Here is a 26,880-nt window from a genome sequence, read left to right as displayed (position 1 = left end):
TCAGCAGGCAAAAATAAACCTCTGCTGTGTCTGCACGTAGTCGTTACTAACTAAATGCCAAGCTCTTCACACGGTGCTTTGTGTCAAGAGGGGATTCAGAGAGTCATAAATCCATCCAACCAGCACCAGTCACTTTATAAAAATAACAACAATGGAAATGAAACAAGCTGAGTGGTTATTTCATCCAGCCTGCGTATAGCGTGTGTCCTGCAGCCAGCTTTTGGCCACAGCCAAAGCTTGTCAGTGTCACTCTATTCAAGGGTTTCAGTGGGCTTGGAAATATGCCCAAGTTGTGAAACCAGAACCTGAACCAGTCTTGGTGCTCACAAAGGGAGCGGGGGGCTTCATACCCCAAGATCTACACCAGATCTGGCTGTGTTTTCATTGCTCAGGGAATGGGACCCATTTAAACTCCTGTAACCTCAACCTAAAGAGCTATCTCTTGTCTTTGCCACACTGTTGTAAGCAAAGATGTGATTAACAGTTATTTTGGAGGCTCCAGGTAAGGTGGATCAGCAAATTGGTCTGGATTAAAAATAATCATAGGATCATAGAATGGTTTGGGTTGGACGGGACCTTCAAGATCATCCAGTTCCAACCCCCCTGCCATCAGCAGGGACACCTTCCACTAGACCAGGTTGCTCAAAGCCTCATCCAGCCTGGCTGCAAACACTTCCAGGCAGGAGCAGCCACCACCAGTGTCCCACCACCCTCACACCGAAGAATTTCTTTCTCATATCTCATCTCAATCTCCCCTCTTCCAGTTTAAAGCCATTACCCCTTGTTCTACCACTCCCTGCCCTTGTAAAAAGTCCCTCCCCAGCCTTCGTGTAGGCCCCTCAAAAACAGTACAAGAAAGTATTTTTAACCTGGATCAAACTCAGGATTTCTTCCTGAGTCCAAGCTCTTTACTACTGGACAGATTGAGTGACCATAGCTAGGCTGTTCCATCACCTGGAGGTAGCACCTGACATCTCGTTATCATAAGGCTGCTATTTTCTCTTTGACATGGCTTTCTCTCTTGTTTAGAAAATTAAGAGCCTGTGCTAGATGCAAAACTAATTCTTCATCCTTTGTACATCCCTAACAGCCATATGAGAGAAATAAAGGCAGCTGTAAAAGCACTCCCATAGGCAATCTATATATGTCCTCTTCTATCAAAGACTGTGACTCTCCTAGGACTGAGCGATGCTCACACATGCTCCAAGGCATGGGGATGCCCGTCCTGAAGCAAAAAGGGTTACAACTGCTATAGCAGCACTTGGCTTTTCCCACCTTTAAGGTTGGCTGTGGCCTAGCAATGTCCCTTTCCTCAGGCAAACCCCAGGTGCAGCAGCACTCCTCAACACATCCATCAAAACAATGCTTCAGGTTCCTGTCCCTGCCACGGTCACTGATCGCTTCTAAATTCAGGCAGTAACTCTGAGAGCTGCACGTGCAGAGAACTGTCATAGGTTGATATGGATGGAGGACGCAGGGAAATGGGTAGGAGTGAATGAACAAATGGCAGAAGAAGGGCTATAAAACTGGCACCCAGATCAACAAGTCATCAAGATCGCAGCACACCCCCATGCAGCTCCTCAGATGCCTGGACTGGGAATGACAGAATAAAAGAAGGAAAAACATAAAAAGGGACATTTCAGTTGTCTAGAAACTTCCCAGAGGTAAGAGTACAAGATAAAATGCTGTTACTACAAGCAGAAACCTTCTTGCAAAACTGGGATCAATCCATAGACAGGACTTTGCTGCAGGTATGCTAAATGTTGGAATCACTGAAGTATGGTGTACAGGAAAGCCACATAAGAAATCTTCTGAACTACTGACCTTAAAATACACAACCATCTTCTACCACATATGGCTTTCAGGACCTGGGCATGGGAATTACAATTTGTTCTGTTTTACAGACACACTGAAGAACAAAGGTATGCTCCAGCTCATACCAGTATTTTGTACTAAAGTGGAGTGTGAATTCACGTGTCCTAACTCACACTCTTACCTCCTAACCACCACGCTGCTGCTTCTTCAGACACAGGGCTCGTTCCTTCAAGCCTTCAAAAGCCTCTATAAAGCAGGATTTTGACTCAGACCAAGGGCACACTGTTTGCAGCCCCAGCCAGGCTCTCTATTAATGTTCTTAAAGTCATTTTGTGTACCCCAGCTACTGCTGTCATCCTTTGTAACAGCTGGTTAGAAAGACCTGTTATAAGAAAGGTGAGATCTTTGGCTGAGTCACCCTCATGCCAAACAGGCAGTCTGGAGTATTTTTGCTGACTCCCTCTCATGTCAGACTAAGTCCCATTATCTCTAAAGCAGGAATATAAAGAGAAGTCTAATGTTTCTGGGAGGCAGTGGGGACTGCTGACACAGACATCTGTGTTACCTAAGGGCTTTGGGACAGGAAAAAGAGATGTGTGTCAGCTCTTTTGTACTGACTGCTCATGCACATACTCATATACGTATATATTACATGTATATATAGCATACTAATAGGCAGTAGCAAATTCTGTCTGCCCCTTGCTTATGTGCAATACTCCCAACTATAAAAATATGAAAGGTGGAGTGATGGGACCATGTTTGGGCTTGGTGTGACCAGAATAGTGTAGTCTCACCCCAAATATGACCCTCTGGATGTGACAAGAGTCTGGCTGATAGATCACACTCTTCTATACATACACACACAATAGTTATGACTCTGCTCAATTCCCCCCTCTAGATGTTCTGACTACATATACAATTGTGGCCACACAAAACAGCACAAGGACTGACTGGAGAAACCAGGACCACTTCTTCCACTTCATCTGATTAAAAGTGAAAGCAAAACTGTGGCCGTAATCTTCCTCACAGCACGATGCCACCACCTGTGAGTGAAATCACCCTCTGGAAGAGCCTCTCGGTGCTGTCTCTGGGTGGAGAAGGGGCCTGCAAGCAGGCTCCTAGATTAGGGACCTCAATGAAATCACTAAGTGAGATGAGACAGATAAAGGTCTTGGAAGGTTTTGCAAATTTGTGTTGTTTTCATTAAAAGAAGAATTAAAAATAAAATCCATATTACTTGGATCCAAAAATTTGTGATAAACACTAGGCTCAGTTTGAAGTTTATGAACAATTCAATTTTCCAGAGATTCATTTTGAGAGATCCTTGTACAATATTGATATGAAACCTGGCCAAAAGCAAAAGCTTTTGTGTGTTAAGACAGGGGTTTGTGGCCAAGTGAGCCAAGTTCACTGTCTTAAGAACAAAACTGCAAAGGCTGCTCTACACGACATGAAATTAAGATAACCAAATTATGCTTTGCTTGTGTCATTTGTTATTTTGGTCTAAATGATATTTTAATATTTTAATTTTTTTTTTTAGTAAGAGTTTTATATTCTGTGTGTGAAAAATTTACTTTCAGATTGATTACTTCATGAGAAGTGTACACAAGACCTTATATAAACAGAATAAAACCCACCGTGCACCAACATTAGCTATTTCAGTTTACCTGTAAAGAGAATTTATTCAATAGATGAAGTTGAAAAAAAAATAAAAATAGAGAAGTCTGTGAGGTATAATTCTCAGAATTTGTAAAGGGCTTGAAGGATACTCTTTAGGAAGGATGAGACAAGACATTTCTAATGGCTGGGAATCCCAGAAGCCACCTGGAACCCCTTGTTTGGGATAACCCTGCACGTCTGTATTTTTAAGATCTAATCTGCAAAGCTATCTGCAATTAAATGTTTTGGATCTGGGCTCACTAAGATTTCTTTAACCAAGCTTGAAATATATTTTTGTAACTAAATCCTTAGGAATGGATCTTGTTCCCACCATGATGCTTCTTCCCTTCTTCTTTCAGAATATGAAAACAAACCATTGCCCTTCAGAGAGACCCACTTTGCATAACAGTGCTTATGCAGACATCCTTCCTATCCTAAACAGCTGCCAAACTTTGGTCTCTGCTTCTAGGAGCGCTTTATATGGGTTTTATTTCCCAGTAGGCTCCACCAGTGATAAAGTTCTGGAACTACAACTCTCAAGTGCTGTAAAAGCTCCTGTACTGCTTAGAAGAAGCACAAGTGGGCATAATTCAAACCAGATACCCATTGCATTTATGTTTAGATGACATAAGAGAGAGAGGCTGTATGGGGGTTCTGATGATAATAATGACCCTTGCCCACTGCTGTGCATTCTTATCCCCCCTTTTTGCACTTCCATTAGCCCCTCTCATTGAAAACCCACCACAGCTTGCAGCTCCCAGCCCAGAGCCTAACTTGTCTGCTCAAGGACTCATGCTGGCTCCCTCACATGTTCAAGTCCAGTCCTTGGTACCAGCCAGGAATAGTATCAAAGAATGATACTGGTTTCTCTCTTAAGTGCCAAGAGATTCAACAGCCTGTCTGTGTCCTGTGAATCCTGGTATGTGCTGCCTGCAATGTCTGTTTCTATATATTCCTGCCAACTGCATGACTTCATTCAGCTGTGCCATATTCCAGACAACACAACACCAAAAATAGCACTGGCACTTACCTGAGCTGCCAGTGCCTTCTGATGCACTTCTGGATGTTTTTGGCTGGCTCTGTTTGCTACTTGTTCGTACAGTGACTGAAGGAGGAACAGTGCTGCTGCTGTCTCCACGAATCGTCGAGAGATCCTGCATGCTAAAGCTCCTTAGTCTCTCAGACAGGGCCCCCTGTCCCTAGTTAAACAAACAAGCAAATAACACACACAAAAGTTAGATTCCACAGTGCCTTTTAAGCCTTTCTCTCCCCTAACTTCATTGAAATCCATCAGTACAATGGGAAGAGAAAAAAATTCCTGGTTCAATAACCTAGAGAGGATAAAAATGAGTTGTTAAAAGCGTAATTTCCCTCTCTTTGCTCTTCCTTCTGGAGTGGTTCTATGCACAAAGTCTGATCATTCAAGTTTTTGATGGTGACCCTTTCTGATTCTTCAAATGTGAAGCTTCAGATGTGCCTTGGCCACATCTAAAGGAGCAGGATATTCTTGTCTCTTTCTAGTAGCTACTTTTCTTCCCTAGGATCTGAGTCAAAGAGGTGCTTGGCTTCAGAAACACAGTTATTCCATCAAAATAACTCCCTTTCAAAGTTAATCATCTATGATGATACTCACCCAGCTCTTCTCAGTCATACTGAGAATTTCCAAGGCACAGAAAATTTGAACTTTTAAAGTAATAGAAAGTTATTATTAAATGCAAAGAAATACTCCTGTGCTTTTTTTTCATACAGCTTAAGGAAGAAATGAGCTAGTACATTTTTCTTTCTTTTTAGATTACTCTCAATCAGGCAACAAACACGTCACTTGGGGAAAGGAATGTAGCTGTTCTTCATAAAGGATGGGTTGGTTAAAAGACACTTTTCATTAAAACTACATCCCATCAAGAAGCTGACTATAAGTATACCTCTTTCTGAATTCTCTAACCCTCATACTGCACCACTACCATAAAATAAGAATGCCAGAAAATACAGTCAAGACAGAACCTATCTGTCCTTCTCTGATGGCTACATTAAGTGATATTCACAATATAAATAACATAACCGTTAAAAAGTACATTTAGGCTTTAAGATTTTGTTGAGGGGGGAGGGTCTGAAAGATATTTCATAGCATACAGTCTTGAAAAAAATATTGAAATAAATACATAGAGCCTGATTCTAAAATTATGTCTGCTAGTGTAAATTAGGAAAAAATCAATGGGTGTATTGCCCTGTCTAAGAAAACAGATAAGGCACATCATAGCAACTCCCACACCACCTTCATTTGGAGCCATATTTGACAAAGCAGTATGCAAGTGGAAGCATAACCTGAACACTGCCAGAGGGCTCTGGGTTGGGGCTGGACCAGAATATATCACTGCTCCCTTCTGGGCTGCAGATGTGAGTATCCTGCCCACAAAACCAGGGTGCAGGTGAGGGGCCAGTGGAGAGTACACTCTGGTGCTGGCCTGGCACAGAGAAGGGACTCATCCTGACCATCCAGGATCAAAGGCAAGACTGGACACGTTCCTTGCTAAAGCCGTTCAGCAACACTGCCTGTGCCCTAGTGCACTGGCATTGATAGGTTGGGAAGGTAACACATTAATTTACCTACAAGTACTGATTTACCACCATCACTTCAGAAATCATGCGTGCAGACTGATGGACAATCACTGCCTCTACCCCACTTAATTTCTTAGCACCTTATTTTTAGGGACTGTAAGTAGACAAGGCATCGGGTGCTTACAACTCCAGTCACTGAGAGCTTGCACTTTCTACATTCAAGAAAACTGCTAGATCAGTAATCTCCCAACTTTTCAGCCTGAAGTTTTTCACACACACAAAAAAAATCCTTTAAGGGTTCAAACTACCTTCACAACTCGACAGCATATCAAGTTAAGCACAGGGAGGCTCTACATCAGGACTACAGCACCTCTCTGCATCGGCAAGAAGCAAAGAACACATGATGATAACTCCTCAGTGCTGTTCCAAAGCATCACCAGGAGAAATATGCATTATCTAAGAAAAAGAAAACTGAACTGTCCTCTGTACAGCAGTTACCTGGTGGAGCTGCACTGGGATTTTTCTCTTTATTTTACTGAATCTTTAGTTTCTTAAGATCTCTCTATGTATACTGAATTTGGCAGCATACAGCTTTTCTGCAGGTTACTACAAAGAAGTTTCCACACAGCCACATGCTCTTTTTGCTCTCTCATTAGCCTGTTCTACTTTTTGAAGCATTTTAAATGGATGTGGCTTTTTTTTTTGCTAGCATTTTATTTCGTTTATTTTATATGCTTGGCAGTGGAGTCCATAGAGCTGATGTTTTGTTAAAATCTCACCTCTCCCATCTCACTCTCCAACCTGCCACAAGAGTCAATGCCTGAATTTTGGCTACTTTCCTGCCAGTGGCTGAATCACTCTTGGGACATGTTCTCACTCCAACAGGCATCTCAAGTTTTTCTTCTTGGGCCAGACTAAGGTACCTCTACTCTGCAGTCTAAAATGCAAGTGTCACTGGGCTGGTATACTGAAATTTCCTTGCATGGCTGGTTAGCTGGGTGTGATCTCATCTGCCCAGAACTCAGTGCAATGCAGTTCTGGGTGGGCTGTGGAGCTTGCACTGAATTCCTGCACAGCTACGCTCTTCTCAGTAGCTGACTTAAAAGTTAACAACAAGACATTCTACCCTGCAGCTTGACCATAACAGACAGACCCGTAGCAAGAGCAAGCTGAGAGCAATCAGATCACTAAATAATATTTTGCTGTTGCAGAATGACTGCACCAGCAAAGCCAGAGGGTGAGCGATCCGTGAGCTGATGTAACCTGAGCGCTGTATTCCTCGGGCACCTCCAGCTCAAGTGTCAGCACTGCTCAAGCTTTTAACCTCCTCCCAGCTGCTCTGCTCAGCCAGTTAACCCAAATACCATTTAATTCCAGCGAGTAATCGATGTATGTGGATGTGAATCGGATTAGAGACAATATTTATCCATCAGACCAACCTGACAGGGAAGAGGGCACTAGCACATCCCTTTGCATTGAAAATCATAGAATGGTTTGGGTTGGAAGGGACCTTAAAGATCATCCAGTTCCAATCCCCCTGCCATCAGCAGGGACACCTTCCACTAGACCAGGTTGCTCAAAGCCTCATCCAACCTGCCCTGGAACACTTCCAGGGAGGAGGCATCCACAACTTCCTTGGGCAACCTGGGCCGGTGTCTAAAATGAAGAAGACACGTTAATATTCTTGCATTGCAACTTGTGATATAGCACCATATAATGATCAAAAGCCCCAGAGACAGCTCTGAAACAAGGGCCTGATATGTGCCTGTCATCTGTGAATCCATTACGTTAGCATGTAACATGTACAAACCACAGCCTTGAATACACAGTCACAGCAGCTCTGCTGAACAACTTTGGCTTCATCCAGGAAAAAACAGGAAAAAAAAAAATTAAAAATTGTCTTTTCTTGATTTTTGCTTTAATTTAACCTGAGTTCATAACAGCAAAGTTAAAGGTTGCTCATCAGATAATAGCAAAATATTACTGTTCCTACCATTCCATGAAACAGTTTGTCCAAAGCTCAGAAATGGCAGGGACAGCAAAGGCTCAGGCTGAGTGAAGACAGTAAACACGTGTGAAAACCTTCCAACTTCCCTTTCATTAATTTTCTTCCAAATTTTTGCACCTTTGGCCTTTGTAGGGACAGACTTAATTTAATTGCTTCTAGGGCACAACACAACACTCCCAAATCTTTCCCAGTTGCCACATTTCTACTTGACCCCAAATAGAAACATGACGAAAATTGTGATTATAATGGAATCAGGATGGTTTCAGAGTAAAAATGTTACCAACCTTAATTTTCCTGTCTGAGATAAGCAGCTGCTGTATATGAAATCACAAGCATTTGAAAAGTCAGCACTGTGAGAATTCACACTGCTGTAGTTACATGTTTTAGCAATAGACTTTATCCAGCTGTAACGTTTATTATTCCACAATAAGACTTATCATTTATTAACAAAAGAAAAAAAAAGTTAATAGCTTTATTTCACAACAGAATAGATTTAACACAGCACACATTTTGGGCCGTATTTGGTTAAAACAATCATGTGGAAGATGAAAAGCAGCTGTTTTGGGAATTTTTGTTTTCCATCTTGGCCATACAGATGCTCTTCCAACTGCTACGGACATGGGAGATGTCCTGGAAATTTCAGCACAGCGTGTGTCTGCACAGAGAGAAGATCCAGGTCCTGAAGCTATGTCTACACCACAGGCCAGAGGCATGTTTGCAGCATGTCCTCACAGATCTGGGCTAGTTTCATCCTACAGACCGTGGCAGCGGTAATATCATGTCACAGTCCCTGTGATAACAGCATTTCCCTGTGTCAGCAGCAAAACAGCGTGGTGGTGTCATACAGCCTTTTGAAAATGGGGACTAGAAGGGCTGTGGGACTGTGGATGACACCAACTCTCTCCCTTCATTGAACACCAACTGCCCTGTCAGGATGATTGTGCTGGCAGTGTGGGACCTGTATTTTGGGGACTTCATCCTCTGGTAGAGCACATAAGCATGAAGTGGTGCTAGAAGACTGAGCCCTACTCTCCCTGGGCCTAAGACTGCCTGCCTAGGCTCAACTGCTACCTCATCCATCTTCTCCTAGGACGCAGACTGTCCCTGTAAGCACAGCACTTCTGATCCAGTAGACTGATTTTACTAGATGGTGAAGTTTTGGTGGCAACAAGTGGGAGCAGGTGCGTCTCTGTTCCCTGCTCACCATAGTGTACCTGCTCCCAAATTCATCTGATCTTGTCCCTAGGGAAATTCACTTCATAAGTGAAGGAACAGCACAAGCTGAAAGCAGACCTCTTCAGGCTTCCTTCACCTCTTCTTCTCCCAGGACCCACCAACCTCACTAGATCCGTACATAGAATCACAGAATCATTTAGGTTGGAATAGACCTTTAAGATCTTTGAGTCCAACCACACATGGGACAGTTCCCTCTTTACAGGGGCAGAGAACTGACAGGTTGGGCAGGTCTCAGTGCTACTGAATAGGACAAAAGACAAATACTAAAAAGGAAATGGTAAGATCAGCCCCTCATAACTGCTATCACCTGGTATCAACCTTATTTAGACTCATGACACTACCAATGGTATCAGGGCATGGCCCATCAAGAGATGGACAGTTAAGCTGCAGAAGCTCATCTGTGATTCTAAGGAAGTTAAAGCTCCTATCCATGTGGCATAGTAATTAATCTAAAACCAATTTAGGTACATCTCTGTCTGCTTTGGTCAAAATTGCAGTTGTCATATAGGCATACTTTAATTCCCCACATCTAGCACATTCTCTCCTTATTTTTACTTTAAAGAGTGGGACAAAACAGTATAAAAATACTGAGCTTCCAAAGCCAGCTAACCTGCATGCTCCCTTCCTCTAAATGATGCAGACATCATCATCTCCAGAAATGAACACTAACCTCTGTGGGCCCAGAGCACAAACACTGATGCAACCAATATTTGCTTGGAAAGATCTGAAATCTTGATCCTTTCCAAAACCTGAAGTCATTATTGTATCACACACTCTAAAAGGCACTCCATCAGAAATAGCTGGAATTGGCTTCATTACTTTACCTCTATATAATTAATCTCCACATTCACATTTGAAGTAAAACTCTTTAGAAAGAGATGGATTTAGGAGTCTGGAAAAACTGGGTTTACATCCAATGGAATTATTCATTTAAAATATTCCACATATGTAGTTAGCTTTACATAGGCTCTAGGTAAATAAAATGAGGCACATATAACCAAGTCCCATTAAAAATGATCTAAATATAAACAAATAACAGTGTCTAGATTTTATCATACCTTCAGTCTGACAATCTGAAAGAATTCTGTAGAGATTATTTAGGCTTCAAAACACCTCTAATACCTACAAACTCCATTTTGCAGCTGTGGAAACTATAACACAGCATGGTGAACTGACACAAATCAGGAACCAAAAAATGCCAAGTCATAAAAGAGAAGCTTTTAATACAGTCAGTGTTAATACAGCATGGCACCTTCTGGCCTTTTGCATCTTAGGATCAGCAGTTAATGGACAGGCAAGGGACCACACTTTCAGCACAGTGGTAGACCTGTTAATGTTCTCCTCTCTTTTTGCTGTAACTTTGGTTAGCAGTTCTCCTACACATTAGCAGACACATCTACATGCATGTTACAGCCTCCACTCTGCACATATTCACTACAAGGTGTAGCACACGTTCCTAGGACATCAGTGTGTCCTATGGTGTCAGCAGAACTTGGGGGGTTGGACTAGATGATCTACTGAAGTCCCTTCCAACCCCCACTATTCTGTGATTCTGTGAACTTCCCCAACCACACGTATCAGAAAATGGTTGCAGAGATGCATCTTCACTTCTGAGCCAAGTCCTGGCTTCACTAGCTCCACTGCAACCCAAACTGTCCTAATGAGATCACAGCAGTGGGAGAAAGGCTCCCTTTATCCAATAGTGAGAAAACAACAGCAAACACAGCAGCTTGGCCGATGCAGTAGCAACAACCTGTATTAGATGGGCTTTCCACGTACAAAGCTCCCTGCCTGGCTGCTGGAGGCTCTCTGATTGCCAGCAGAGGACTTGGAAGGCATTTTGCTGATGAGATCAAAGACAGGCTTTTAAAGCTCAGCACGCAAGATCTACCCACTGGAAGTGGAGCAGACAGCATCTGGCCTCAGACCAATCTCAGCTGAAAACAGTTCAAACTAGTCTAATGGGGAGGCAGACGTTAGTTAGGGGTTAGTGTAAGCACTCAGCAGATTACCTGCCCTTTTTTCTGGTCCAAATACAAGTGTAAATGAAGTAGCTGAGAGACCTAGCAAGGGAAAAAAGAGAGCCATTGTGGCAACACACATAAAAGCTTTGACAATAAGGTCTATTTGAAGTGTAAGTAATCAAGGCGAGATACAAGCATGACACTGGGCACCATGTGCAGGGACTCACATAAACATAAAAAGCCGGGACACCCACCTGTGGACTACATCTTTGAATGCAGGTTCTCCCTTCCTCAGCTCTCCCAGAGAGATGGAGAAACCACTCCATAACCCCAGCTGACAGGGTGTTACCTAGCAAGTGTGTTTAAAGAGTAAAGCAAATTATAAACACAACGGGCTGCCACTCCACTCCTTGCACTTGATCGATGCTTCCCACTGGAGAAACTCCCAGTGTCTGGCCACCTCTATAATCCACAATTCACTAAGATCTTAACAGAGTGCATTTATGATTAATTTAGGCACAGGATTAGGTGAGGGACATGTGACAGTCATTTTAGTCCTGGTGACGGACAGGTCTTCTGAGAAGTAGGGTAATGCTGGGGAATTACTCAGGGCAATGAGTGGGAGTTTGCACGCAGAAGCGTTATCGTGTCTGGCTGCAGACAGGCCCTGCTAAGAGCAAAGCCACTGGCTTTATGCTCTGAGAACCGGCCTGAATGAAGAAGGAAACTGCTTCTGCCACCATATGAACACAACAAATACCCTACAAGCAACATCCCTGCGGCCAGGGCCTGCGTGCCGTGCCTAGCCTGAAACAGCTACCCAGTTTGGAGATGTGTGACAGCACTGAAGACTCAAAGGGAAACCAGCTGACGTTAATATTGATGGTGGAAACTCAATTTCATCCACCCTTGTTTGTGCAGTTCATTTCCTCTCCGGGGAACTGTTTGTTATTGTCTCTCTGTATAAATTTATTGTTTGGTTCTGCTGTCCTGTGTGTTCACAGGCTATTGTCTGATTCTTGGAGACACCAACGAAAGAGCCAACAAGAAAGACAAACTGGAAACAGCTACCTGGATTGTAGCTCAAACAGCATTGGGTGTTTATTGATTTGGGAAAAACAGATTCTCAAAGACTTAAGAATGACAGATACATCACACTGTGACACCAACAGTTCACAAAATACTGTGATCAGTGGCACACTACCGTATGTTTCAAGAAAACCATTCGCTGTTCTTTTTATTGGTGTAACATAGCTCAGCCATAAGATCTTTAATTTTGGATCCCAAATGAAGATCTTTTAAAGGAAGCTACTTTCAAAAGCAGCATGCTCAGCCTTTCTGGGTAACACTAATGGGTTCCCAAAGGTCTCTCAAACGGCGTACTCTAAATCACTCCTGAAGATGAACACAAGGCTGGAGCACCTCTCTTACAAAGAAAGTTTGAGGGAGCTGGGCTTGTTTAGCTTGGAGAAGAGAAGGTTCCAGGGAGACCTCGTTGCAGCCTTCCAGTACTTGAAGGGACTTATAAACAGGAGGGACAGTGACTTTTTACATGGCAGATAGTGACAGGACAAGGGGAAATGGTATTAAACTAAGAGAGAGGAGATTTAGGTTAGATATTAGGAGGGAATTTTTCACCCAAAGAAAGTGGGTGGTGAGACACTGGAACAGGTCACCCAGAGAAGCTGTGGATGCCCCATCCCTGAAGGCATTCAAGGCCAGGTTGGATGGGACTCTGGGCAGCCTGATCTCGTGGTTGGCAACACTGTCCACAGCCGGGGGGTTGGAACTAGATTATCTTTAAGGTCTTTTCCTTAAGACCTTAAGGAAAAGGTCTTAAGGACCTTTTTTCCTTTAAGACCTTAAGGACCTTTCCTCAACCCAAACCATTCCATGATTCTTTGAAACACTCTCCCTCCGAGTAGTGGAATCTAATAATTACAAAGAGGTTTTATCCAGTGTCTCAGACAAAGGGAAGGATGCTCCCCACCCCCTTCCTCCCTCTTTCCCAATTCAAGCAAAAGTGCCGTTCTCCACTCTCATGGCACAACAGGCAGCACCTCTCTCCAGTACAAGTTTTTGCTCCCAACTCTCACAGTAAATAGGTCTGAATTCTCATGGAAAAGTAGGGATCTAAATACTGACTTTCAGGGAGTTGCACTGGCTATACCAGCCAGATACTGGAAATAAAGGAAATGGGCTGTTTGGCTAGAGAAGATAAAATCTAAATCCTCACTAGCATTGCCCTTCCAGCAGCCTGGTTTAAAAAACACCAAATGCACTGGGAAACTTCCCAATAAATTTCTTGGGCTAAGGGACCTAAAGTAGTGGAGCTGCAACCCCCCAGGGGGTGGTGAGCCCAAAGGTGGAGATGGAAGCAATGATGCTGGACCAGACAGGTGATTGCGTGTGGAAGCAGTTTGGGAACTGCTGACACTGAACTCCTGAACGTTAAGGAGTTGGATGCACATACTGAAACCTTCCCGCTGTCGTCTGCATGCCTGGTCCTTTTAACTGATAACCAGAGTGACTGCAAGCTCTGCCAGCACCACAAGCCCTATTTCCCCACGCATGAAAAACTCCTGGACTGTTTCTCAGACTTATTAGGTACAAACGGGCTTTTCATGGACACCAGTCATGCGTGCCTGCTCCCTCCACTTCATTTATCATCTCCTGTCAAGGCACTATGCCCACTGCCAGCAGCACGCTGTGCCTGACCAAGAGGCACACAACAGGCCACGGCACCAGCTGCTGTACAAACAGTCCCTGCCCTACACACAGGAGGGCAGAAGAAGGTACATTATCAGAAACTTACAATGATCTGTTGGCTGTGAGATGTTTTCTGCAACTCTCCTTTGAAGAATAGAGTTGAGGCTGCAGCTTGAGGACGGTTAAGTGGTTGAGAGCAGGATTTGTCTAGGGGTGTGGAAAGACATTGGCCTGTTTGGCAGAATTTATTTGGTTAGAGTGAGGAATAAGGACACATGCAAACAGGATCTGGGAAACCCAGGAGCTTGAAGGAGAGGGTCAGAGAACTGGGGGAGAGTGTAAAACTGGTGATGGGAGGGGTTGTAGAGACAGAGGAGGCAATGGCTAGGGTGGGTCTTGGGAAGAGAAGCAGGGAGTAAAAGGGCTGGGGACAGGGGAAGGTGGTGGGAGGCTCAGGGTGACAGGCAGAGGATGAGAAAGCGCTGGGAGCGTGGTGACATACGTGTATGTATGTACATGTATGTCACCCGCTGGGAGGGAGTACATACAAGTGTGTTGGAGGAGGCTGGTGCTGCAGCCAAGCCATCGGTACTGCTCCTCACTGTAGCCACACTCATGTCCCAGCTGCTTACACTAGAAACCTGACTGGTGCCAATGAAAAGCCCAGTTACGCCCAGGCTTCCATCTGACAGCTCTGCTGCACAGCCAAGGCCTTGTACCTGCCCTGCTACCAGGAACATAACAGCTGTGCTGCTGCTCCCCTTCTGCTCTGACCCAAAAGCAGGTTCCTTTTCTGCTTCTCCTCTCCTCCCTCAAGGTGAGCTGGAAAGAAGGTGGTGGTCAGTGCTCTTCCTTCAGCAAGAATGGCTGAACTAGTTGGAACTAATTGAAAACATACAACGAGCAGCAGGATTTACTGCCTGGTCATCTAATCCCGCCACTTAGGACTGACCCATTTGAAATCACAGCATGTGACAGAATGACCAAGCAACGAGGACAGGATTACAGAGCCCCAAATGAGATTATGCTCCTTGGTGGGGATGCAAGCTGTTGGGGGCAGGGAAAAGATCTGTGTTGAACATCTAGCAGGGTGATAAGAGCAGATATCCAATGCTCTGTCTGCTTAGAGAGCATCAAAAATAGACTCTTCAGAGAGAGAGTAAACACCCAAGCGAGCCAGCTGGGCAGACTCAGGGTACTTGGGACACTGACAGCTCCTCAGCCTGTAAAATGAACTGGCACGGGTTTGTGCCAGGGTTAGCACAACTGTGGCTGCAAAACAAAACAGAGCAAGGGAAGGGAGCAGGAGGAAGGGGAAGGGAGACAAGGCTGCACTTGGCTAACTAAAACTGTTGGCTATTTCAGGTAGAAAGGGGAAAGGGCCAGGGGATCAGAGATAAACAAGGTGAGATTACACACAGCCTGCAGCACCTGAGCCTGTGGTAAATTCGTAAGTAGCAGCCTGTCAGACACAAAGTGTAACCAGAGAGCCACACAAGACAAAAGATCATGACAGATCCTGTGCAGCACAAGATCAGTTACCACAGCTCAGAGAGAAGGGACAGGACAGGGCTATGCACAGTGGGAGACACGTCTGCAAGTACAGGAGCCTTTAGATTTAAGCTAATTCACTGAAAACAGGTCTGTACAGAGTACACTTCCAGCTCAGCATCTCACTGTGTATTTGCCACCAGAAGATGTTGACTTGCAAAGTCTGAGGATCCATTTCTTAATAGAAAACCATCTTTTCCTTATCCATTAATTCAAGTGAAGTAAGAAATAAGACAGATCCTCACATTCCTTTGCAGGGAAAAGCCACGTTTTCCATGGGAGCTGCAGGAGCTCAGAGCTTCTGAATATATGGTGATCTCTAAAGATTCCAATTTTAACACAATTCTTTAAAGGCTGAAACCCAATGAACCTGTTCAGGGCTCACTTAAATCAACTACACTCAACACAGGCTAGCTGGAGACCCTCAAACCTTGGCACTGGGAAAACTGGGACAAGTCTCAGGAACAGTATTCTCTTTTCTCCCTTCCTGGAAACTTCTTCCCAAGTACAGCACTGCAATCTTGCCTGGCACCTGTCAGCTCAAAGTGTTTTCCAGATAATTAGTCAGTTAAACTTCTCTCATGCAGGATAATCTAGCTCTGTTGTACCTCCTTCTCAAGTGAGCAAGTAAGGGCGTTGACATACATTTAACAGCAGCTGAAAACCAGGGCAACAGAAGGTGCTACCACCAGTACCTGCTTGTATCACTCCTCTCTTGGAAACCACTCCCTTCATAGCAGCAAGGACAGCTAAATGGAGACATGTCCACACCCGACCCATCACACTTCACATCCTCAGTACCTGAGGAATCCCAGCTCGGCACTACTGTACTGCAACACATCAGGCTGTAAATCACAGCCATTCAACTCTCCCTGGCAATAAAACAAGAAATTCAGTCTGAGAAGGGCATGGGACAGAAGTTGCTTCAACAATTCCTGACTGTTACACCATGAAGAGTTTAAATGTATTAAGGGTGTGGTCCCATGAGCAGCAGTGCTTAATCTGTCTGCTTCCCTTGACCAGGAAGGGGTGATCTTGCTTTCCTTTCCTTTCCTCTGGCCATACTCCTCACAATGCAGTTCTGTCCCTTCCCTTGTGCTGGCTCAGGCACTTGAGACACATTTGTGGGCTCAAAAAACAGGACTCCCTTTCTTTCTCTTTCTGGATTAGCCTTCTGATAGAATAGAGATAATCTGAGGAGGTCGAAAGAGCTGGTGCATAGTAATCCACTGGGAGCAGGAGCATTATCTCATTTTGGAGGAGGAAAGCTGTCAGATCAGCTCACCTTGTCTCTTGGATCTGCACCCTGATACACATAGAAGAAAGCAACTTACTGAAGACCACATGCTGAAGTGGTGAAGGAAGACAGGACTCCTATTTTTCCTGACATATTAGAAGTAATTTAAATGTCAAGGTAGAAGCAAAGACATGATCAGTCCTTGCTTTGCTGTAAAAATCAATCAATTCAATAGCAACCTCTCAATCTTATCAACAGATCATTTTCCTCTCCCCATAGCAGTGTGCAGGAAAGACTCTTCTGGTCCATTTACAGGTCGCATTATCTTAACTGTTTTCTCTCAGGTCAGGCTGGCAGATGTGCAATACAACAATACCATACAAGTCACAGAGTTGCTTTCTTCCACCACTGAATGGGGAGCTTCATTAACTCACACAAAACAATGGCTTCCTTGTACCCTGGAGACTCTTCCCCCTTCTACCCAGCCTCCCATTGCCACTGGAGCCACATGTCAAGGCAGTGAGAGTCTTAAGAAAAAAACAAAACAAAACAAAACAAAACAATACAGAAAAGCAGAACAGTGGGAAGAAAAACCGTGGTGCTGATTGTTCAGGTTGAAGAGCTGATGAAGACACTGTTGCAGTCCTGAGATGAACAGGTTGTGACTGTGGGTCTGGGCTACTGTTGAGCTTTTCATATTCAGAAGCTGCCCAAACAGGAGTCAGAGTTTCTTCAGGATTCACAAATAGTTTCCAACTCTGTCCTAAAAACAGCTCTAGCACAGAGAGTCTGAAGCACCTTGTAGGAAGGGCCTCTGAGGAAAGGCAGTGCTGTAAAACAGGCATTCCCAGAGCCTATTTATGTCCATGGTGCAACTTCTTCAAGCTCACACAGCAGCAGTACAAGTGTTAAGTGTCATGGAGGCATCACACAAGTGTTTTTTTGTTGGGCATATAACACACAGCTTTGCCTCAGCTCCATGTTTATCCCAGGTTTCAGTCCAGGTTTGAATTAGCCAGCAGTCCCTGGGCCAGCAGAGCCTCCCCACTGAAGAGCTACAGTTGAGGAGAACTCAGCCAGGCCTGACAGCCACAGTCTGCACAATGCTTGGCAGGGGAAAATGAGGCAATTTTGGGCTTTTCTTTGGAATGGGATATAGCTTTTACATATCCTTGGAATCTTGGGTGTGTGTGGCACATGCCAGGGGCTCCCCAATTCTATAGTACCTTGCATTCAACATGCTTTATAGATTTTATGGCATTTGGCCTCCTAAGGATGTATTATGCATTTTTAAGAAAGGTAAATCCAGGAGATAGTAAAATGATGTGCCTGAGGTCATAAGAAAAGCATTTGACAGAGGAAAATAATTTCCTTCAACTCCATTCATCTGTTTTTCCTAATACCAGCACCCACCTTGCCCATATGTTTCTACTGTTCTTTTGCAAGAGGCATTGTATCTGACTGCATGAAAGCAGAACCCTTTATACAAGTCGCCCTCAAAACACGAGGATATCTATCACTGTGTCACTGTGCACATCTGCCCCAAGCCATGATAATCCATGGCCAGCAAGCAGGATCACAAAATGCAGTTATCAAGTCCTTGCAGCTTTTATGCAAAGAGCAGAGATAACAGCTATTTTCTGGTGCTGGCTTTAAGCCAGGAACAGAGTCCAGGATACAACTCCTCAAATGAGACCACTCATCCAACATCTATTTGTTCTCCAGAAGCAGCTAATGCCACTTCCCATCCACTCTAACGTAAATGTGTCTCCAGAGAATTATACACCAGGTAAGTTATGTGTCAGCCTTGCAGATGAACTTTGAGCCTTCACGAACTTCTGACCACATCTGCTTTCTGTCAGTACCCAAATTACAGGTCACTAGATCCTCCAGATTTCTCAACAGTTCAGCATAACAATTGACAAACTGGGGTGCAGATGGCCTTTCCCTTCGCCACAGAAGGTGCTAACTGTGTTCACCTAACATCAGCATCTTTCCTGGAAGCACGCTCCTATTTTGATAGTGAAAATGAAGAGCACAGGCTGTGATAAACAGCATTGCTAACACTGTCACCTGGGTACTGATGGAAAATATCAAATTCAACAGAAGCCTGAGGCAGACCCTGGTCTTCATCCTGCATTTCCAACCTCCTGTAGGTTCACTAGGCACCACACGTACTGTCTTCATCCCAAGAAGGTCCTGTGTGGCTGGTGAATGGGAGATTGGGAGGCATGATCAAGATCACTGAGAGAATCTCTGCCCCTGCCATCTCTCTCTCTCCACGTGGTGGCTGCTGTTGGCGATGGATGCAAATGAGTTGCTAATGAATCACCATCCTGACCCGCACCTTTACCTTTGAAGCTGCCATGACAGCTGCTGTGGCTGCGACGTTCAGCCCCCGCTTCCCAAAGTGCACAAGGGCATCGTAGCTCCGGTCTTTTGCCTGGACAAGGCAGTCATCGATCTCCTGTCACAGCAGACAACAAAACAAACAAACAAAAAAAGCACAAAAAGGACAAGTTCAGGGTTCTCCCAGCCTCAAACTCTTGGCAGGGAGAGGTCATCTTCTATAGAGGCAGACATCCTCCATTTCCTCCACCTTGGCTGAAGAGAAGTTCACAGCCAGTGTTTGCAAGAGGAAAGGTTTGCAGAGGAGCAGTAACTCCCACTGCAGGCTTTGGGAACTCATTATTCTGCAAATGGAAGATTGGAACCCAAAGTTGGGATACACTTGCACAGTGCAACCACCACCAATAGGTTCTGCAAGCAAGACAGACACATCCCCCTGGGCAGAATGGACAAGGGTGTGTCAGGAGCCATTTGCAATATATGGACTCTAAGGAGAAACTGGATTGCCCCGTGGTCAAAAAGAGTCAATTATGACACTGGGCAGCTGCAGCTGTTCTGCTCTGGGTCCAGGACTGGTGGTGTCAGAAGTATCTGAGATATCTCTGCACATCACTGCAGAGTCTAGCTTCAACATGCCCATGGAATTGGCAGGTCTAGAGCTTCTGCTTCGATGCTGCCCAATATACAGTCAATTGGTTATGAAAGTTCCTGCCCTCACCCTCCCACCCTCCCTCCCTCCAGACACAGGGTCCTGGATGATAATGGATGACAATGCTCAGATACTGGACGTGCTGGGTTAGTAGGGACTGGAAGCTGTGAGAAGCTGCTGGCTGTGTAGTGATTCCCTCCCTAAGAGGTGGCAACCCAAAATGCATAAGCACTACTTGTGAGAAGTTCCCAGGAAGCAGAGAAACAGGGGATACTGTCCTTCTTGGACAGGACTCAGATACAACTGTTGCTGCACTGCCCGTGGCTAAACAGAGATCTTCCACTTCCATAGTTGCCAATGTGGGAAGCGGTTATTCACCTCTTAGGAGTTTGCATGTCGATATGTGACTGATTCTTGGCTCACATATCCACATGAGCCAAATGGATCTGCCTGACAATGTCCCATCCACAGCCACAGGAATCTCCTAGGCAGGCAAATATTCCAAGCTGTAATTCCCCCCACCTTAAAATTAGCATCAGGAATTTGAGCAAGACATTTCCCAACCCAGGACCTCAACATGCTACACACCTTACTTCACCACACTATACGTCTCTCAGCCAGGCAAGTGCTTGCTAAGCCCCTTTCAGACAGGCCTGGCTATTTGTCTCATGGCTGTACAATGTTTTAGGCAGAGCTGGGAACAAAGTTAAGGAGCCCTGGCTGTCAGACCCTGTTTCTCTAATCATTCTATCCAGCCACCACACAGCACACCAGCTATATTCAGCCAGTACATGCAAAGCAGCTCGGGAGGTATTTTTATCTCCGTCCCTCCCAACATCTCAAGTGCACAAAGATGAGTTAATATGTGTGAGTGCACTGGACAGATGCCAGTATTTAAAAACACAACAACCACAAAGAACAAAAACACCAACCAAAAGGAGATGATCAAATGAGAGAGGACAAGAATCAGCAACTCCCAGTCCTTCAATGAAAATGAGTGATAGGAATACTGGAGTTAACATGCTGTAGATGTGCTCCACCCAGAGAGGACCCAAGCACCTGGGATTACCTTTTCTTTTGAAGACAGCGTTGGATGAACAAATTTCCTATACAGGAGGCTGGAGCCTTTTGTGTACGGAGACAGCAGCCAAGCTACAAAAGCTATTTTAAGTTCATAGTAGAATGGAAACCTAGAAGAAAAAGAGCTGTTAATGTCGACTCCCAAATTAACACTGCCCTTAATTAGAGATGCTCAGCACAGGAGGGGACTGGCCAGTCTAGCTTAGGGAAGCTTTTGCTGACCAAAGAATCCAAAGACCAAAGCCCATTCACTCATATCTCAACTAGGAATGTGAGTAAATCTTTACTCAGGTATCACGGACATTATTTAATGGTCTGGAAGAGACTCTGCTGTGTGATAAGAAGAGCTTTCTACATGCAAAGGGCATAGATGCTGCCTTCACAGCATGTCCGGTCATTATGAGGGAGCAAAGAGCAAACCAGCAAATCAGTGTTTCATTGATATATTTATGCACCTTTCACCTCTCTGCCTTCCTGCTTTTAAGATAACACTTATCTGACTGAAACTGAAATACAAGAACCTTTGTTGTCGAAGCAACATGCAACACAAAGGTGCAGATCCATGCTGTGGCTTTCCAGTAGCACTGCAAAATATGCAAGACACTAACTAACAACAGGACATGTTTTAGCTGTAACAACAAGCCAGGGACTTCTTGAGATTAGATGATCCAGACTGTTTTCTGGAGGACAAAGCCTAGAGGCCAGCTAGCAGCATCCTCAAGCGGGCAGGTACGTTGCTGCCAGCAGTGTCATGAGCCAACACTACCCTTTGTAAGCAGGGGCAAGCAAGAGCAGCACAGAGACCCTGTGATGGCTGTGCAGCAGCACAGCTGGACTCAGACAGACTCCTGCTGGGCTAGCAGAGCACTGTCACCGAGCCAGCTGGACCATAGAACATCCAAGTCTGACCCAATGGGCCTCTGTGATGCTCTGCTCTGAGCATGGATTTGCCAGGTTGATCTTCCACCTCACTGAGGATCTCTACAGCATACTTGATTTCACAGGCTGGACAAGCCCTCTGTCATTCCTCCCAAGAGACCCACATAATACATCTTCCAATAATACAAAGCTCCAGATGAACACAGTGGAGGTAGATCTGCATGCAAATTAGGCAGAGAGACAATAACGCCTTTTATCTCCTTTTCAACAGATCTGACACGTTGCCAAGTACCCCCAATTCCCTTTGTCTGGAGGACTCACTACAGGCATGCCACACTGCACAGGGAGAGGTTTTATGTGAGGGCTGTGCACTACAGTTACATTTTCATGCTGAATTCTACTCGTCTCGCTGCTTTCCACTAGAAAAGCCTTACTAAAAAGGGCAACCAAGCACCAAACATTTCCAAACTTCAGCATCCAAATTTATGGAACTGAATCTAACAATTGGGTGTTTATACACTCTCATCCTGACAGAAGTGACCAGGAATCCTTCCACTGGCACCAGAGAGCCCACATCAGTATGGACTGTCACTGTTCTCCATCAAACCGTATAGACCCAGCCTAACCAGGAATGGGCCTGGCAGAACATCGCAGGAACAACCACCCACGCAGCAACCTACAAAGTCCTGTGCCGCAGGGCTGCTTCTGCCTGATCCCTAGAGTCTGTGTATTTACTGTAGGACACAGCTAGGTAAGTCTAGAACTATGCCTGTAGCTAAAGCTACTGCTGTTTATGTGATGATCTCTGCAAGCATCCAACTCGGCAATCAGCTGCACCTTTCTCTGACAGGCAGGGGCTGAGACTCCTGTAATGATTCCTCACTGATGACATATCACTGAGCAGTTCCATCTTCTGTCTTGCTTTTCCAATGACAGCACTGAGAAAGAAAGCGTGGCTCCTCCCCACAAAACACCTCCACGCACCTGGAGCTGCTAACCCCATGTTCAGGAGGCAGGGCACCTTTACACCCCTTTTCTCCCCTTGTAAACAGAGAATCCCAGAATTGCCTCAACTGGAAAAGCCCTTTAAGACCATCGAGTCCAACCATGAACCCAACACTGACAAGTCCCCGACTAACCCATGTCCCTCAGCACTGTGTCTACACAACTCTTCAATCCCTCCAGGGATGGGGACTCCACCACTGCCCTGGGCAACCCCTTCCAATGCCTGTTGTGGTTGAGAAGGAGACACATCCATTGGAAGTGAGGATTTACAGCCAGGATTAAGTTAAAATACTTCTATTTTTTGTTGTCCCAAAAGAGTGTAGAAAACACATTTTAGCTGATAACTTTGAAAGAAGGTGTTTAAGTTTGACCATGGGGCAATATATAGGCCACGCACACTCCATGTAAAATACGCATGGAATGTAGCGTTTCCATTTTCTCTCCATCTCATGCCAAAGACCCTCCCCCATCTGGTGCTCACCAGCAAAGAAAGATATCCGTGAAGGTCTCTGCTGTCGTGAAGAGTGCGAATATGATCCAGTACATCATCCATTTGACCTGGTGAACAAAAACAGCAGCCGGTTCATTTTTCCCCAAGGGCCTCAAACGATCTCTTACAGGCACAAGTGCACAGAGTAACTCTCACAGAAAAAAAGGTTCTTTTCCCTGCCCCTGTGTATTTAGCAATTACTTTGAACTTGAAGATGCCAGAGCTCCCCCCACCTCAGTATATAATTACACGTCAGATTTCCACACAAGCTCTTGGGAAGGAAGGTTGTGGCCTTTAGGATTGGCCTCATGAAAAGAAGAGCAGCCTGACTCTGTCCCTACAGAGGAATCTCCACTGGCCAGTGGAGGACCACGTCCACATGATAACACCCTATCACCTGGCATTAAAAATCTCACTTGGCTCATCTTAATAGCAAAGGTTAATACTAGGGCGTTGGCCAAACTGCAATTAGGATAAAAAGTGATTACTTACATAATATGTACAGGCAGGGGAAATTAGCCAGGAAGAGATAAAGAGGTAACTGCCCATCCCATGATCCAGGGCTCACCAGCACAATCAACCCACCCCAACTTATTGAATTAGCGTGCATCAGTTGAGTGCCGGTGCCTCCTCACATCCACACCCTGAGCCCGTTGCAGTGACAAGGGCAAGTGTGTTTGTTAGCTCAAATCTCTTACCTAGGGCTTAGGTGAGAGCATTTTACCTCATGCTGGTAGTGAAAGCATGTGCTGTGCTGTCACTGCCTTCACCTATGGTAACTCCACTGCAGGGTAGACTGCTTGGTGGGTGATTTATGGATGGTCGCCTTTGTGGTGATTGTGACAGACACAGGAGGAGCCTTTGGGGACTGTGACTTGGTCAGGGAAACTCAGGGTATATAATAATTCAGGAATCTGGGGATTTTTGTCACTGAGCCCTAAACAACATTTGGAAAGAAACAAGGTATTTGTCATATGCCATCAGTGCTGCCAGTGATTTTTATCAAGTGACGTGATGCTCTGCGGCACTGTCACTGCAGAGATGACATAAGGAATAATTTTCAAGTACTGGAAATGAGAGAGAAACCTTTTAATCCTCCTCAACATTTTTTTTATCCATTGTAAAATTGTAAAACTTAAAGCTCAAACAGTTTTAAGAATCTGTCTCTCCAAAGGAAAAGAGATGTTAATTTTAAAAAATTGTTAATTTAACTGAAAATTGTTCTCTAATTAGCTATATTTGAAAATGGAGATCCCTAAGCAGCTTTGCTGGAATATTAGAAAGCTTAAGGAAGTTAAAACCATGAAAATCCATGAATTGCAGAACTGGACCATGTTACCCAAGGCTGGATAATTGCAATAGAATAAAGAAAGGCTGCAAAAAAGGCAGTACAAGAGGGATACCTACACCAGGTGCTGCTCTGGGGAAGGGAGGATGGAGGTGGCAATAAATCTGGATCTCACCAGCTCTGAAATGGCTTTCTCCATCTACTCCCCAAGGCAGTGGGGACATTACCTGTAGTCTCTCTCCATCTCCCTGCAGGTACTGAAATTATTTTTTGAGCACCAGTCATTCAGCTATAAAACTGTTCCCCTCAAATTTATCTGTACATTTATATGTATATTTATTTGTATATTTATATTTAGTGTTACAGCAGTGGAATGGCACTGCCAAATACCTGAGAGCACCGTCTTTCCAGGGCAGCTTCTGCCAGACTTTTTACATAACTGTGACTCCCTCAAAGCCTCACTGCCAGCACCATTCTGTTAGTTTGACATTACTGCCAGCAAAGCTTTTAAACACAAACCGAGACCTGGTGTGGATGGGCTTGGATCAGCCTAAAATGTCATTTATTAAAATGACTATTACCAAGCAAAATAAAAATAAACAGTGATGTAAGTTTTGACTAGTACATGAAGGGTTTGTACTGTGTCAGTATAAACTACTTCTTTTGTTAGTTGTTTTTTTCCTCAATCAGATCCCTAACAGATGTATTGCCACAACTGGTGCATTAAACTAAAAACCAATTGTAAGTGCAGAGCAGGTCTTGGATCAGCTGTTCCCACATTTGGGTCATGACCCCATGTGTTTGATGTGAGTTCCTCCTTTCTTATTGAATTTCCAACAGGAATTGGACCCTTCAACCAAATACTTTCCAGAAAGAGACTATGGAAATGTTAAGTATCAGTGGCAGACACTGCTTGGGGATGCTAGCAGACGTCTTCAGCATTTCCTAGCAAAGTGTGTACAAACCTTGAGAAGCACGGCTGTGCAAGGGCTGCAGGGACATTTTACCTTCAGTATCTGATGTGTTCTGTAACACTTATGATTCTCAAAATATCTAAAACCATTATCTGAAGGAGGGAACTAATAGAAAAATCTCAGCAGCCACTGAGGGTCCCAATTTGAGCTTGCACTAATGGCTTAATAGGATAGCCATCTATGCTGTTACCCAGAGGCTGGAAAATGGGCTTGTTATCCATGGGATCTTGAGAGGATTGAAGAGTCAAGATCTGAACTGAGCTGGGTTCAGTGAAGTTAATAGAGATCAGGTTGTGAAGGGCATTACAAATCCTACAGGATACCAACAGTATCCAAGTGGTTTTGATTCTTCCACATTTCACCCTCCCTGGTGGCCTCATATGCCTTTAGAAATTGGGGCCCAGGGAATATTTTTCAGCAAAAGATGGCCAGACCTGCCTGTAAATAGGTTGCTCTACCAGGAAGGATGTTTCTATCTGAGGATTCAGTCATATGTGCTTCGAGTTGCCTCCTCTGATCCTTGTTTTGAATGAGCAGCTAAAGCTTCAAGGCTTTTTGAAAAGGCTTTGATTTATTCTGCTCTTCAGAAACAAAGGAAAACATGCACAGCTCTGGATGCCAAACACCTTTTAAGTCAGCTGCATATAGCTTGCACCACCAGAGAAATGGCATACATTTGTCAAAGAGCTCAACAACTCTGCAGAGCAGCCAGAAGCACAAACCCAGCTCTCCTCATTTAAGACTTGTGCCTAGCAATCAGCCAGTCCACCTTCAGGCCAGTCTTCCCCTTGCACTGGTTTAAGAGCTTTCCCAGAATACAGGCAACACCTTTACAGTGTGGTGAGGAGCAATCTTAGAAACAAACCCTGCAGCACAGCCACAAACCTCATTACTCACATATTCTTTGATGTCCTTTGATTTCACGGCTTTGTAAGAATAATACGCGGGGTAGAGAGTGCCAAATATAAGCCTGGGAAAAAAACAAACAACAAATGGATTAAATTGATTTCCTGTCACAGAAAAATATGTTTTTTCTTGTCTGTTAAATGTGTTTCTTGCACCAGTAAAAAGCGTTAGGATTAAATTTAAGCCTGAGTGCCCTAAGTCCAGTACAAGAGTGATTTTGCATCACTGAATTCAGAGAAACTATTGCCAGTGACATGAATAAAGAGCAGGGACTCAGGTTCACTTTCCTTTTGCAGTAGTTTCCATAGCCATAGCTTATGAGTTACACAGAGTCACAGGGGTTGGAAGGGTTCTCTGGAGATCATCCAGTCCAACCCCCCTGACAAAGCAGGTTCCCTACAGCAGGTTGCACAGGAAAGTTTCCAGGTGGGTTTTGAACATCTCCAGAGATGGAGACTCCACACCCTCTCTGGGCAGCCTGTCCCAGGGCTCCGACACCCTCACAGGAAACAAGTTTTTCCTTCA

At 44.6% G+C, this 26,880-nt stretch overlaps 1 protein-coding gene across 1 annotated transcript in view; it reads right to left on the bottom strand.

Annotated features, from left to right (window-relative positions):
- Positions 1-26,880, bottom strand: part of REEP1 (receptor accessory protein 1) — a 46,610-nt gene that overhangs the window by 14,990 nt on the left and 4,740 nt on the right. Inside the window, exons 2-6 of the mRNA XM_010170827.2 lie at positions 26,347-26,419; positions 23,179-23,255; positions 20,803-20,923; positions 19,089-19,202; positions 4,505-4,673 (exon numbers count right to left, since the gene is read on the bottom strand). Of these exons, the coding sequence (XP_010169129.2) occupies positions 4,505-4,673; positions 19,089-19,202; positions 20,803-20,923; positions 23,179-23,255; positions 26,347-26,419 (554 nt within the window). The remainder of the gene's footprint in view (positions 1-4,504; positions 4,674-19,088; positions 19,203-20,802; positions 20,924-23,178; positions 23,256-26,346; positions 26,420-26,880) is intronic.

The sequence above is a fragment of the Antrostomus carolinensis genome, unplaced genomic scaffold, assembly GCF_000700745.2.
Source record: "Antrostomus carolinensis isolate BGI_N321 unplaced genomic scaffold, ASM70074v2 scaffold14776, whole genome shotgun sequence".
Taxonomy (NCBI): domain Eukaryota; kingdom Metazoa; phylum Chordata; class Aves; order Caprimulgiformes; family Caprimulgidae; genus Antrostomus; species Antrostomus carolinensis.
Note: the sequence above shows the minus strand (reverse complement) of the source record. Positions and strands in the feature narration are given on the sequence as shown.